General features: G+C 36.6%; 1 protein-coding gene across 1 annotated transcript in view; it reads right to left on the reverse strand.

The window, feature by feature from the left end:
* Nucleotides 1-66: 66 nt before the first annotated feature.
* exoc3 (exocyst complex component 3) overlaps nucleotides 67-13,661 on the reverse strand; it is a 32,504-nt gene continuing 18,909 nt past the window's right edge. The window contains exons 5-13 of the mRNA XM_072560602.1: nucleotides 12,931-13,048; nucleotides 10,695-10,820; nucleotides 9,212-9,312; nucleotides 7,284-7,394; nucleotides 6,590-6,746; nucleotides 5,634-5,756; nucleotides 5,182-5,343; nucleotides 3,545-3,672; nucleotides 67-973 (exon numbers count right to left, since the gene is read on the reverse strand). Coding sequence (XP_072416703.1) covers nucleotides 802-973; nucleotides 3,545-3,672; nucleotides 5,182-5,343; nucleotides 5,634-5,756; nucleotides 6,590-6,746; nucleotides 7,284-7,394; nucleotides 9,212-9,312; nucleotides 10,695-10,820; nucleotides 12,931-13,048 — 1,198 coding nt within the window. The 3' untranslated portion in view covers nucleotides 67-801. The remainder of the gene's footprint in view (nucleotides 974-3,544; nucleotides 3,673-5,181; nucleotides 5,344-5,633; nucleotides 5,757-6,589; nucleotides 6,747-7,283; nucleotides 7,395-9,211; nucleotides 9,313-10,694; nucleotides 10,821-12,930; nucleotides 13,049-13,661) is intronic.

Raw genomic sequence — 13,661 nt, forward strand, 5'->3', positions numbered from 1 at the left:
ACTTGGAACATAATTTAGACATTCATGTTACCATTTTCTTTCATGTAAGAGTCATCCACATTAAGCCATTACACCAATGCTTTATTGTTTTTGCTTTGTACAGACTTGAACTTTTCAAAAAAGCAACCATTGCACAAAACCATCTTAATTTCCATGATTAAATATCGATTTTGCTTTCATGTTCACTTAACCATTTTACTCCAGACCATCTAAATCTGATGTAAAAATCTACAACAAAACTGATCCATTTTGCTAATGGATATATGGCTTAAATTCTGTACAAGTGCACATACATAAAAATACATTCCTCATTCTATAAGTCTTCCAAAATGTGGCATAAATTATTCTCAAAAATGCAGAAGACAAAGGAAAAAAAAATACATTTAATGTAGCCCCTCATGAATGACAGTGAGTATCTTGTATTTCTTACAGCTTCCTATTGCCATCAATAAGTTCATTAAAAACAAACAGTCTAGCCCTTTTAATTATCAAAATAATGAAACCACAGCTATGGTCTTCCAGTAATTCAATATCTGAGACCACTAAGGTGCCACAGAAATGCTCAGATGACATACTATCAGCAGTATACGTGAGCCCATTAAGTTGCATTGGTATCTCTCCTGAACAGAACTCATTCATATCAAAAATCATTCTTGAATTGTGAAATGTTCTGTTATTGATCGTTTAATATTACTCCAGGGGAGTAAAAAAACTGGAGCTTAATTTTTCTGTAACACTTTCCATATGCTTGTCAAATGCAGCTGTATTGGGTGAGGGCCATTAACTTTCAAAATATACATTTCACTTGACTAATTTTGACAGTGATAAATTTTGTACTGAAATATCTTTGAAGATCGGCTTAAAATTAGGACCAGGATGAGTTGGGTTTTGCCATAAAATTTCAATGACCGTCTGCTTCATTTCCCTGCTGGCATCACCTCTCATTGACATCAGTGCTGTAATGTGTTCTTCCCTGTGGGACAAGATGGACAGTTATGAGAGCAGCTAGTTATAAAAGATTATTGAGAACATAAATTTATTTTGTTAACACGCTAGAGATGTGCATATTGCTCAAGACCAACAATAAAAAACCTTTAACATAAGTTGATTCTAAATAAACCAATACACTGTTTGATTTCCTAAAGAGTGAAGGACTCCCAAGTGGAAAAGTAGTCCTCAGCGGATGTGATTAGAGTACTGTAGAAGACTTAGCATATTCCTGTGCAGTTTGTACATTCTCTCCTTATTTCTAGATTTTGATGATAAATTCTTATGTAACATTTTTATTAGAAATTAAATGTAATTGCAGCATTACAAATTCTTACCACTGGAGTACAATAGTATATAACTGAAGGGTACAATTACAGAATGAGAGTTTATTTAGTTCTCACTAAAAATAAGAACAGATCAAAGTGTTTATACTAAGTGGATGCATGCATTTTAACATAAATGTTAGAATGTTAGTGTGAACTAGAAGAGAGACAACTGCTAAGAAAATCTTCAGTCACAGCTTGCATATTCCTGTGCAGTGCAACTTATTGTTGCATTAGGCTGAAGTTGTTTACAGCAGGTTTGAATATAATTTCTACAGCCTTTCTCCCAAATTGACATTGCTTACATATTCTGCATTAACACTGATACCAAGGATTTTAGTTTAAATAGTTGTGCTCATATATAGCACATATACACAGCACTACAGAACTGTAATGTATTTCAGGCTTAGTGGCCAAGTCATTTTGTATAAAGTCTGACCTTACATGTGCTACTTTATTTTTAAATTTCCCCTACAATGGGGTCCACTTCACTGATCATGCCTCATGAGCAGCAACAGTTAATGTTGCTTTCAGCATCTGGGGGAAGTGAAATATTTGTTGGGCCACTCTGATACTACTGCCCTGCTGCTGGGAAAGCATTTAAATGAAAGCTTTAATGAAAGACAAATTTGCTATTGGAAAATACCAAAGCACTACAACACAATGGAGCTACAAAGTCTGACAGTTTCACAGAGGATGCGGCTTCTGAATTATCCAGAAATTACTTACTCGACATAAAGGGCAGCTCATTAAGATGAGTTGAGAGAAAAGCCCCACTCTAGGGCTTAACAAGGTTTAATGGAGACTCCAGTGTATTACTGAGAACAGTGGGTGGTAACACACTTTTCATGAGTTGTCTGCCTGTCCCAGTAGTTTAGGTGAACATTGAAGATCAGCTGATCCTTTATTGGTGATATTACTTTTAAATATAGTCTCCTTATGACTTCAGTCAGAAATTGGAAATTTATGAACATCTATGCTCGTTATAGAAAACAAATGAGAATTGAGATTAAAAAAATATATTTCCTCATCAGAAAGGTGTGGGTTAGTAGCAGGCTAGATTTCCCCCTAACAATACTAGATTTAAAAATGTAATAGGGAGGTCAAGACCTTAACTCCACAGCATAGTCAATAAATCTTTGTTAAATTAACTTACACCTTTCTTTCTTGAATCTTGTCAAAGTTCTCAATTTCTGTAACTACAAACGTTTCATCCACGAAGCATCGGAGTTCAAAATAAATGATTTTTTCTCCTCTCCCAGTATTAAGTTTTAGCCCCTGTTACTTTTGATTGTTTCCAATGTCACCTCATCAGTGAACACAAAGGTGTGAAAATTAGTGTATTATTAGAAAGAAAAGATTTCTGCCTTTGATATAATAAACAAAGATAATCTCGCAAATTGGAATCTAACCACCTCGATTATCCAAAGGAGACGGGCGGGGAATATTTTGTTCAGATTACTGATTGTTCGGATTACTGATCAGAATTGGGTAAATACCTTAAATCAAGTTAAAATGAACAAAAGGTTGAATCAATTTAATATTTAAACACTTTCACAAGAGAGACAATTCAGCCAGTGGGAAGACCACCCTCAGATAAACACCAGGCCACTGTGTCCAACCTTTTCAGCTGGACTCCGAGGCCACCGTCTCCTCTCCTCTCCTTTAGGTCTCTCCCCTTAGCAACCACCAGCCCTGCACTGCCACCGGTTGGGACACTGCGGCCTCGCACAAATGGTCCCAGGGCCGAGGCACAAGGCGAATGCAATGCCATCTACGTGTAGGTCCTTGCACAACACTTCCAACTACTTCTCGTAACCCATTGCAGGAGCGAGACAACTGTATTCTCTATTGTTTATCTCAATTATTTTACATTTTAAAAATGAGAAGCAGAAAGAAAGAAAATAAATGACAGGCAGAGCAAGACAGAAGTTGCTGAGTTCACTGGTGGGCAGTCTGTCTTGGGAAGAGGGTTTCTGCAGGTCGTGACAAGAGTACAGTTTCCAATCTCAAACTCTGGGACCTAGAGATCTTTTACAGATAATCAAAACTTCGGATAACCAAGGTTGTTTTGCATTTTATAGTTCTGGGACTTAAAAAACTTTCTGCTGAGATCAAAGGTTTACCAGTTGGATTGATAGTCAAGTATGCAATAGGTCTAAACATGCTGCTCCCTATAAAACAGTATCATTTTTCTATGACAACATGTTTAATAGGAAAAGAAATCTAACCTGAAGTCAGGAAATTTGTTAACCAATGTAGAGACCTCAAGACATAATAATGATGGATCAGTGAGTTTCAACACTTCAGCAAGAGCTGGAATAGCATCACACAACAAATCTGTGTCCTCGCCAAAGCCCTGCATGTAGAGACAAAGCAACTGGTGGTTATAAGCACAACAGCATATCCTTTCTATGAACATGGAATTCAGTTACGCAGTTTCATTTGTATGCAAGATTGGTGTAACATTTTCGATTGGTAACTTATTCTTTCATAACCATTTTCCATTCCTCTGCATCCACATTAGAGTCTTGAGTCTTATGTCTCTGCTAGCAGTCACAAGATTGGCTTGTTGATCGTATTCTTCCAATATATGGGCAGGTTCTATCTTCCACAGTAGCACAGACAAGAGTGGAACTCTCACCAAATTTGGACAATTGGAGCCTCGTTATATTCCGTTAGAGCACTGCAGTTGAGAGTCAACATATCGCACTACACTGAAGAAGAACAAACACCCTTTAAAAATCTTTGTGCAATTTATTCCATTGATACCTGCACGTTGGGTATCTAAGCGGTAATTGTGGGAAGCCCAAACCAAATCCCTGATCAAAGATACATCAGATGGAGCATCACAGTGGCAGTCTTAAAACAGTATGCCTAAGACTGGTATCTATAAACACCATGTGTTAAGTTATATTCCAAAAACAGAAGATTGATAAATGTTAGGTTGTGAATATAAAGAATAAACAGTCACATACTGATTGAATAACTGGCATATGAATGCGTAGAACGGATGATATAAATACACGGAACAGTAAGATTAGGGATGTAGCAAACAAAGCAAGAGAGAACTAAAAAGCAGAGTAGACTTGGTTAGAATACTCTTAAAGGTTCTGCACCCAATTCTTGTCTTCATCCTATGGAATGGATGTGGATACCAGAGAAACACCCAAAACATTCACATGGATGACAGTAGAAGATATCATTAGGAAAGATTTTTCACTACAACAAAAAAAATTGAGGGCTGATCTAATGACGAATTTTTAAAAAGTGATGCACCGAAGAAGTTCCAAACTAGGGACCATAAGTATAAGATAGTCGCTAATAAATCCAATAGGGTGTTAAGGAAACTTCCTTACCTACAGCGTGGTTAGAATTTGGAACTCACACCCGTATGAAGTGGCCAAGATCTTGCATAAGACCAGGGTCAGGCAACCAGTTTCTAAGTACTGAAAATTCTATGTAATTCTGCTGGGAAACCACGGATGACAACAAGTGTCAATGCACCTAGTGGCTTGTACAAACTTCCAGGTGGCTTGTAACAAAGCAAATCTTTAGGAAATTATTAAAGACACACATTTGGCTAGGTGCTGTGCTTACCAATAGCACAAGTCAGGAATTAATGGCATTGTAATCCCCACTTTGTATCCACTATTAAAAAAAATGTGGGAGGCACAATCTGAACACTATAGCTGAACCCATCAGATGGGCTTTGTTGCAGCACAATTTCATAAAATGATTCAAGCCTCTTTGTACATTGGACAGGAGACCAAAAAAAAGCAATGGGAATGATAGGAACTTGAAAAAAAATCATCACTTTAGAAACATCACTAAAACCTCAAATGATAGGCAAAGCCAAACTACTTACAGCAGAAAGTTTATTGAACAAGAATCGAAACTGCTCTGCATCTTTGATCACTCTCTCAGCTCCCTCTCTGCGCTCCTCCAAATTCCTAAAGGTGATCCTTCTTTGCATCATAGTTCTGATATATTCCACCACAACCCTTCGATGAGCTTCTGTTGTTATTTCCTGTACACAGAGCACAATAAAGCTTTTGATGCTACAAAGATCTCCAAAGGGAATTATTGTCAGAGAAGTTCTTTTCAAAGCAGAATAATCTAATCTACAAACAGGTGACGGGAATCTGAAGCAAGTCAACCATTAATTTTCTGCATCTTCTTTATTATGGGGTTCAACTTACTATAGAAGTGACACAATCTACAATGTTTATGGAATTGTTTAAGACAGATAAACAGTTCTCCTTGGTTAATTACATTTTGAAAAAGAAAATGGTTCTGAATAAAGAACTAAATTTGTACCTTATTGTATGGCTTTTTAATTTTAGCAAAATCGTTGAAATAATCCTCAATGGTAACACAAATGATATCTACAGCTTTTGATCCGGCAAGCCATTTTCTGGTCATCAGCTCCTGGAGATGAGACTGAAACATAGTATGTGGATTTTAGCAGTGCAGCATGACAATAAATCCTAGCAGTCCCAGTGTACACAGCAAAGCCACTGGCACTCAAGAAAACAAAATGCATTTTTCATTGGCCCAATGCTTAAAATGCAATGGCTGTTGGGGTTCCCTTGAATCCATCATCTCACTTGAAAGAGGTAAACAAATCCCCAAATTATAAAGAAAGCTAGAATATAAAACATAATATTGCAAGTTTATTCAAAGTCAAGATGTTATAAAGTCTTTTAGAATCAATTGATCACCTTTAAAGATTAATCTCTAGGCAGAGATGAATGCTCATTTGCATATAACAAACAATATAACCTGTTTTTGTGGCTGATTGCAAAATGAATTTTGGCTAAGACACAAAACTCCACACTCATTTTTAATGAGTGGGATCTTTTGCATCCACTTGAGAAAGACCTTGATTCAATGATTAATTTACAAGACACCTCTAACACTGTACCACGCTCTTGGTGCTGTACATTTTAATTAAATTCTCTCTTTATACTACTAGTGTTATTATGAAAACATTCACCATGAGAAGTACCAATCGTCCCTCAATTTCTTCCCACAACTGCATGATTGAGATCATTAAGTCCTGCAGAGAATTGCTGGGGATAAGACTAAAATAAAATATATCTCAATCACAAATAGTTCCAAAGTGAAAATGGAGTAGCAATAGACTTTTGAGAATGTATTTTATTAATTGTATCGCAATGTCCTTAAAGTCTTCTAAAACCATCTGATGCTTATATGAGTCAATTCCTTATAGGTTTTATTTCCAATTAAAGTAATATTTAGAGTTCACTCACCTCCAAGTCAAGGAAGACTTCATCTAGCAGATAGGTACACCCATCCTTGGCAATAGTATCTAGAGTTACCTCAATTGTTGGTTGATTAGCAAAATGGTCATCTTCCATCATTAAATCATAGTTTGTATATTTTCTCTTCAAACTATTGACAGATTCTCTGCAGTAAACAAAATGAACAACATAATATTAATTACTTCAAATAAAGCCTATGTGAAGAATATATAGGCTTCCTGTAATGTAGACTCATTTCTTGGGCAACCTGACAAAAAAATTATTTTTCCGTTATTGCACAAACAACTGTACCATCTGTACTTTATTAGTTGATGATTCCTTTGTTCTTGTTGTTAAACTCTGGTTAATTGTTAAAAATGGAACTGTGAACTCTGTAAAGATCTGTCCTATCATTCCTGAAGAAGGGCTTATGCCCGAAATGTCGATTCTCCTGCTCCTTGGATGCTACCTGACCTGCTGCACTTTTCCAGCAACACATTTTTCAGCTCTGTCCTATCATTGTCAGCTTTGCAGATATTCGCAAATCAGTTCCATGGCATACAAAGGCAGTGTCAGTGTAGCCTAGATGTTAACATCTTAGCATTACAAAGAGAAAAAATGTATTACCGAAAGTTTCAATCAAATTAAACTTTTCAATGCAACAAAACTGTGTGGGGTAAAGAAAATAAAACTAGATATTTACTTGAAAGTCTGGCAGTTGTTAACAACTGCAATCATGTATTGAATGTAGAACTGAGGATTCTGACGATCTTTCAGATGGTCATCTTTATACATAGTCACTTCTTCTTTGTACCTGGCAAGTTGAGAAATCCCATTATTTCAGCATTCAGACAAACAATGTTGTACTATTCAGAAATATCTAAACACAGAATTCATACAAAATTTAAAATGAAAAGAGCCCTCAGACATCTCCCAGCATACTTCAATCAAGAGGGTAAACCTGTGTATCACCATTATTTACCTCTCCACTCGGAAGATGTTCTGCTCTATCTGGCATTGCCTACAGTTGTACAGAATTAAAGTATCAGTAAACAAAATGGAACGCAAGGGCCTTTGTAATCCAATGGAAATACCCCTACTGTTGAGCTAGGAGACCCAGGTTCAAGTTTTACGTGTTCCAGAGGTGTGTAATAACATCTTTGAACAGGCTGATTAGAAAATATCTAAAACAAAGCCTTGTAGCACAGTTGTAGTGTCTCCACCCCTAGAGCAGGAAGCACAGGTTCAAGTCCCACCTGCTCCAGTGGTGTGTAATAACATTTCTGAACAGGTTGATTACTTCCATTTTCTACTTGAAAAGTACAACATGCAAAATATTTAGAGAAAATCATCTCTTGAAAATTCAATATTTTACTTTTTCTGTCTCAATTATCTTTTCTGGATGATGTAAGACAACTTGCTCCCAGGCATCCTTAAAAAAAATCACCTTAGTCTGTTATAGAATCACATTTTCAGACACTTTAGAGAACACAGATTTTTCCACATTACCCCAGCTCTCCATGACCTGTTCAGGTGTACACTTTTCCAATTAGAATCGACCATAAATAAATACCAAAATCACAAATTAATCACATTTTAATACCTGAAAAGCTGAATAAAAGAATTATGTACAGTTCATCAGATTTTTATCAGTGTATTGAATTGGAACAATGAAATTTTTCAATACAGGATCCGACTTTCCTTTTCAAGGGATTGAACATTTGGGTGCAAACTATGAGGGCAAGAGGAAGATCTAGTCCACATTTCTTAAACATACGCAGTCAAACATGTCTAAAGCATTGCTCCTCCAGTTTTACCCACTCACCTGACTGCATGGGAAATTACTGATTAGCCTTAGTTAAGGTACTTTCCATTCTAGATATTTTAAATACAACTTGTTCCGAATTGCTATTACACTTCTCTGGAGAAAGTAAAACTTGAACCGGAGTCTTCTGGCCCAGAGGGTGGGACATAACATTGCATTACAAGGCCCTTATGTTTCATTCTAAATCACTGACACTTTTTAATTCTGTACAACTGTAGGCAATGCCAGATACAGCACAGCTTCTTCCAACTGAAACCAACAGGCTACAATATTGGCAACCTTATATAGTGGAGGTAAAGAAATGGGATACACACGCACACTCTTGATTAAAAGTCCAGTATATGGCAAAATGGACAGACACATCTATAGATGCAATATGGGTTGGGTTATCTTGTAAGCGTTTGGGATATCCAAGGTCTTCTGTAGATCTGAGGTTTTACTAAAGTTCATAGATCAGGATTCTACTCACTACCTTAGAAGATTCCTAATTTAAATAGCTGGAGCAATTCAAGAACTTTTCAAGAATTGTTTGGGATCAAAAGTCTCTTAGGAAAGAGGAACTGATAGGAAACATCCACAACATTGTTTAAATTTTCTATACTGTGCAAAGAGTTTTTTGAGAGAGAATGTGCAATATTTCCAGTTTCAAGAATGCCAATCTAATTAATCTCAACAGACACCAAGTGCCTGATGGGCTCACATTTGCAGCTAGCAACTGAATACTAGATCCTAAATGTCACTGAGTTCCATTGTTCTCTGTAGACTTTGAACAGCAGGGTACATGAATGCTGGAGAAGTATACTCACCTGCTCAAGAAAGAGTTCATTTGCTGAAGACACAATGTCAGCACCTTAAGTTTCAGATCATTGCTGATCTGAGCAGCAACCTGTAGATTTTGTTCAAACATCTGAAACAATATGTTAAACAACAATGTAAACTGTCAGTCTACATCAATCACACTGCGATACACCCAAAAACCATCTCTGTCAAATTAAGTGTTTATCTGCATGAGGAGACTACAGAACAGTACAAAAGATATGACCAGGATGGCTGTATTTATCTATTCATTTGTATTTTCCTGCTTTTTTTTAAAAAAGGTACTGTTACACAGTACACATGCAACATCAATTGCTTCTATGTGCATGCCAAAAAGGGTTTAAAATTCCTTAAGGTTACTCTCAACAAATGGTTGCATGTATTCCATCACTAACATGGCAGGAGTAGAGGCAAACCCAGAAAGACGTCCAGGACTATCATCCAGGGTATTCATGAAGCAACATTTTGAGTAATAGCATGATTTCTTGTGGTCAAAGTCATAGCCAGTCAAAGCTGCCATTAAAATTCAACGAAAGATACAGGCAAAATCTCCCAATCAATAATTGAATCTGTCAACCTCAGAGCAGAGCCCTTAAACAGCATGTCTGGAGATCTGACATTTTTAATAAAAATGGTGAAATTTTTATAGCTACATTTCTACAAATTCCAACTTCCTTTTAAATAAATAGAGATGCCATGCAATATTTGAGTACTCTTAATATTTAGAGAAACACTCAGTTTATTTAAAAAACAGTTGAACTGAAATTATTGATTATAACTAATGTGATCATTTTACAATATATGACCCAACAATTTAATGTTTTAAATGAAAGGTATTAATAGTGAAGAAATACTAGCCAATTCAGAATTTCACTGCAAAATCTTTACTGCTTATGGGCAGTACTCGTAAGTACAGACACAGCGTTAAAGTCCAAAGAACCCCCAAGATATTTTACTCCCCAGTTTGAACAAGTGCATTCTACTCTTATTTTTGTGTGACACATCAGCATTTTCCATTATCAATTCCCATACCCAAATATATAATGATATTGAAGTATAAACTTATCACAAAGCAAAGCCACTTCCACTAGTTAGATGATGCAGTACCTCCACTATCCGGAGGGTATAATTACGATGTGAAAAAGTTTAGACAGACAGTTTACATAATGTGGACAAGAATTTCAGAGAAAAACTGGATTGGAAGTGCATGGATGCGAAAGAGTTTCAATATATTAGAGGTTACATGTTAAAAGAGGAGAGTTCCTACAAGTAAAACAATAGTTTTACATCCTTCAGGATAACGGAGTTTTGTTTTCATAGGCTGAGGAGATTCAGTCTTCAAAAGCAGTACTATACGGAAGCTAAAATGTGCTTTGAAAATGACTAGTAACAATTTAACCTTGTTAGAGTGTCTCAATAATAAAATACATACACAGTATTTGCAACAGATATAATTGAAGAGTTTAAGAATACCTGGAATACAATAGCTGGCAATGTGGTCTGATAATAGCCATCCTGATCTGCTTCTGGCTCTTGCTCTTTTTTCCAATCCTTCTTGTCAGTTTCAAGTGCTTTCCGTAGCCAGCCAATAATGTTGGACTGCAAAGATTGAAGCAGTCTGCATTAAGTTACAAACTGTTCATCATATTCTCAATTTCCTTGAAACAACTGAGGCATTAGTAATGGAAACCAAACTCATTGCGTTAACCTGAAGAATAACGTATACTGCAAGATCTTTGTACAAATTGACCATCATGTTTTAGAGCAACGTAATCTTACTTGACAAATCTTGTCAACTTCTTTCAAAGCTTCAAAAATACAACTTTCTTCCTTTCATATGATGCGGGCCTCATTAGCTAAGCCAGCATTTATTGCTTTTTCCCAGTTGTCTTTGACAAGGTACCGAGGTGTTTTCTTGAACCACTTGAAGTTCACTGGGTGCAGATAATTCATCATGCTTATTAGGAAGGGGTTCCAGTGTGTACACCCAGTGACTGAAGGAATGTCGATATGGCTCCAAAGCAGGTTGGTGTGCACCTTGGAGGCAGCAAGAAAAAGCTGATGGGCCAGTAATTGACCAGGTTGGATTTGTCCTGCTTTTTATGGACAGAATTTACCTAGGACAACTTTCTACAATTGATGAGTAGATGCCAGTGCTATATCTTCACTGAACCAGCTTGGCTCGGGGTGAAGTTAGTATGGAACACAAGTCTGTAGTACTACATCTATGATGCTGTAACCTTTCTTTGCAGTAGTCAGTGTGTTCAGCCAGATTACGTTTTTTAAATTGCTGCTTATGAATCTGTTAGTCAACTCTCCCAGTTTTGCACCCCCACCCTTCGATATTATACTAATAAGGATCCTGCAGGGTGTTGCTGGGCAGTCCATCTAGTTTCTTTCCATATTGACTTTCTGAAGCGAGTGGTTGACTATTTCAGAAGTCATTTAAGAACACATTGCTGCATGTCTACAGTCTTAAATAGGCCAGACCAGGTCAGCACAACAAAGTTTCATCCCAAAAGATATTAGTAAATCAGAAGGGTTTTAGAACAATTGACAATGGTTTCATGGTCACCATTTCTGAGACTAGCACTCATTAATTTGGGATAACAAAAACTATGAAGTTACACATGGAAGATTTCAATTAAAAGCCACATAATATGCAGAGAACATTAGACAGTTAAAAAAAATCATTGTCAAAGATGTAAAGCAGAATGAGAGGCAAAACATCATATCTGGACGATGTTACCATGGAGAATTTCAAATACAACAATGTTTGATTTCTGTCACTAACCTTAGTACACACTTACATTTTTGGGTTACGTCCTTTGCACCCTTTTTGTAAACCTCATCACTACTTATTATCCCACTCAGTATTATAACATTAGCAAACCTAAATACATTGCACTTGGTTCCTCGACTAAGTCATTGTTTTAGATTATAAAGAGCTGAGACATAAGCACTGACCCTTTCTAAAATTCAACTGTTTACAGCCTGCCAAATCAAAAATGACTCATTTATTCCTATTTTCTGCCTTAAACTAATCCTTAACCCACACTTACATACTATTTCCAATTCTATGAGTCCTACTCTTATGTAAAAAAACCTTTTGTGTAGTGCTTGATCAAATGCCTTCTAAAAATCCAAAATTATACATCCACTGGCTCTCCATTAGCTAATCTGGCAGTTAGAACATTAAAAAAACTCAATAAATTTGTCAAAACTAAATTGTGATTTTCCAAATGCTGTACCACACGTTTGATGTTTGACTGAATTCTCACTGACTTTCTTGCCATCACAGTGTTCTATTCATTCAAAGCAATAAAGGCAGAATGTTTAAAACTAGAAATAGGAGACAAGAAAGTCAAATGAAGCACATAATTAAAACTTTAAACATTTAATCAACTCTTGCTTTGTTCTGGCATTCTCCTGGTGTACACAATACAGAGATTTCCATGTACCTTTACACCTAGATGAAGTCACGTATCTCCTGTTCCAGGTAGCAGTAACACCACATTATTTGAATAGGAAAGCTCCTTTGTTATTATAAAAATGCTGTTTTGTTAGACTTGGTTTCAGGTAAGACTGTGCCTGAGTAGTGCCCAAACATTTAAAAAAAATTCCACTTTCTTGCAGAGTGTGCTTTGTTTCTTTAGTCAACTCTTGACTACAAGAAATATTTGTGGTAAATGTGCCATGAATAACTCACTGTTAGGGTTGTCATGTATCTGCTGAGAAGCACGTCAGCCACATCATTTGACAATAAGGGTTCCAGGCTCTTTACATCCACCTCTGGAGCTAGATCTGGATGTCCCATCATATCCACACTATACAATAAAGATATCAGAACATAACACTGAATCAAATTGGAATTAAAATTCAACAACATAAACTCAAAGTTTAAACAGAAGAGCCACATCAGTAAATTGAAGATAAACCCTAGCAGCTTGAAGATACAACTGCAGAGAATTCTGAGTAAAATGCATCTGAAATACTGAATTGACTCCACACTAATCTCAGAGGGTATGCAGTACAAATTCTACAGATTGTTACCAAGGTTAATGGGGTTAAACGCAACTATTTCACTTTGTTATTCAGTGTCATCACTGAATTGCTCACTATCAATGATCAAAAACTCAACTGGACTACCAATTTAAATACTGCAGCTACAAGAGCAGGTCAGATGTTACGAATCCTGAAGACCACAACTCACCTCCTGATCCCTTAGGAGCAGCAGTATGTACCATTCATCATTTGCAGCAGAAATTCAACAAGGCTTCTCAGCATCTTTCAAAACCATCCCCACCATCACCAAGAAGGACAAGAGCAATAAATAATAGGAGTACAACCACCTGCAAGTACCCTCTCAATCCACTCACTATCATAACTTGAGTGTCCCTGGATCAAAATCCAGAAACTCCCTTCCCAACAACATTTTGG

Source organism: Chiloscyllium punctatum, chromosome 41 (genome assembly GCF_047496795.1).
Source record: "Chiloscyllium punctatum isolate Juve2018m chromosome 41, sChiPun1.3, whole genome shotgun sequence".
In the NCBI taxonomy this organism is placed as follows: Eukaryota; Metazoa; Chordata; class Chondrichthyes; order Orectolobiformes; family Hemiscylliidae; genus Chiloscyllium; species Chiloscyllium punctatum.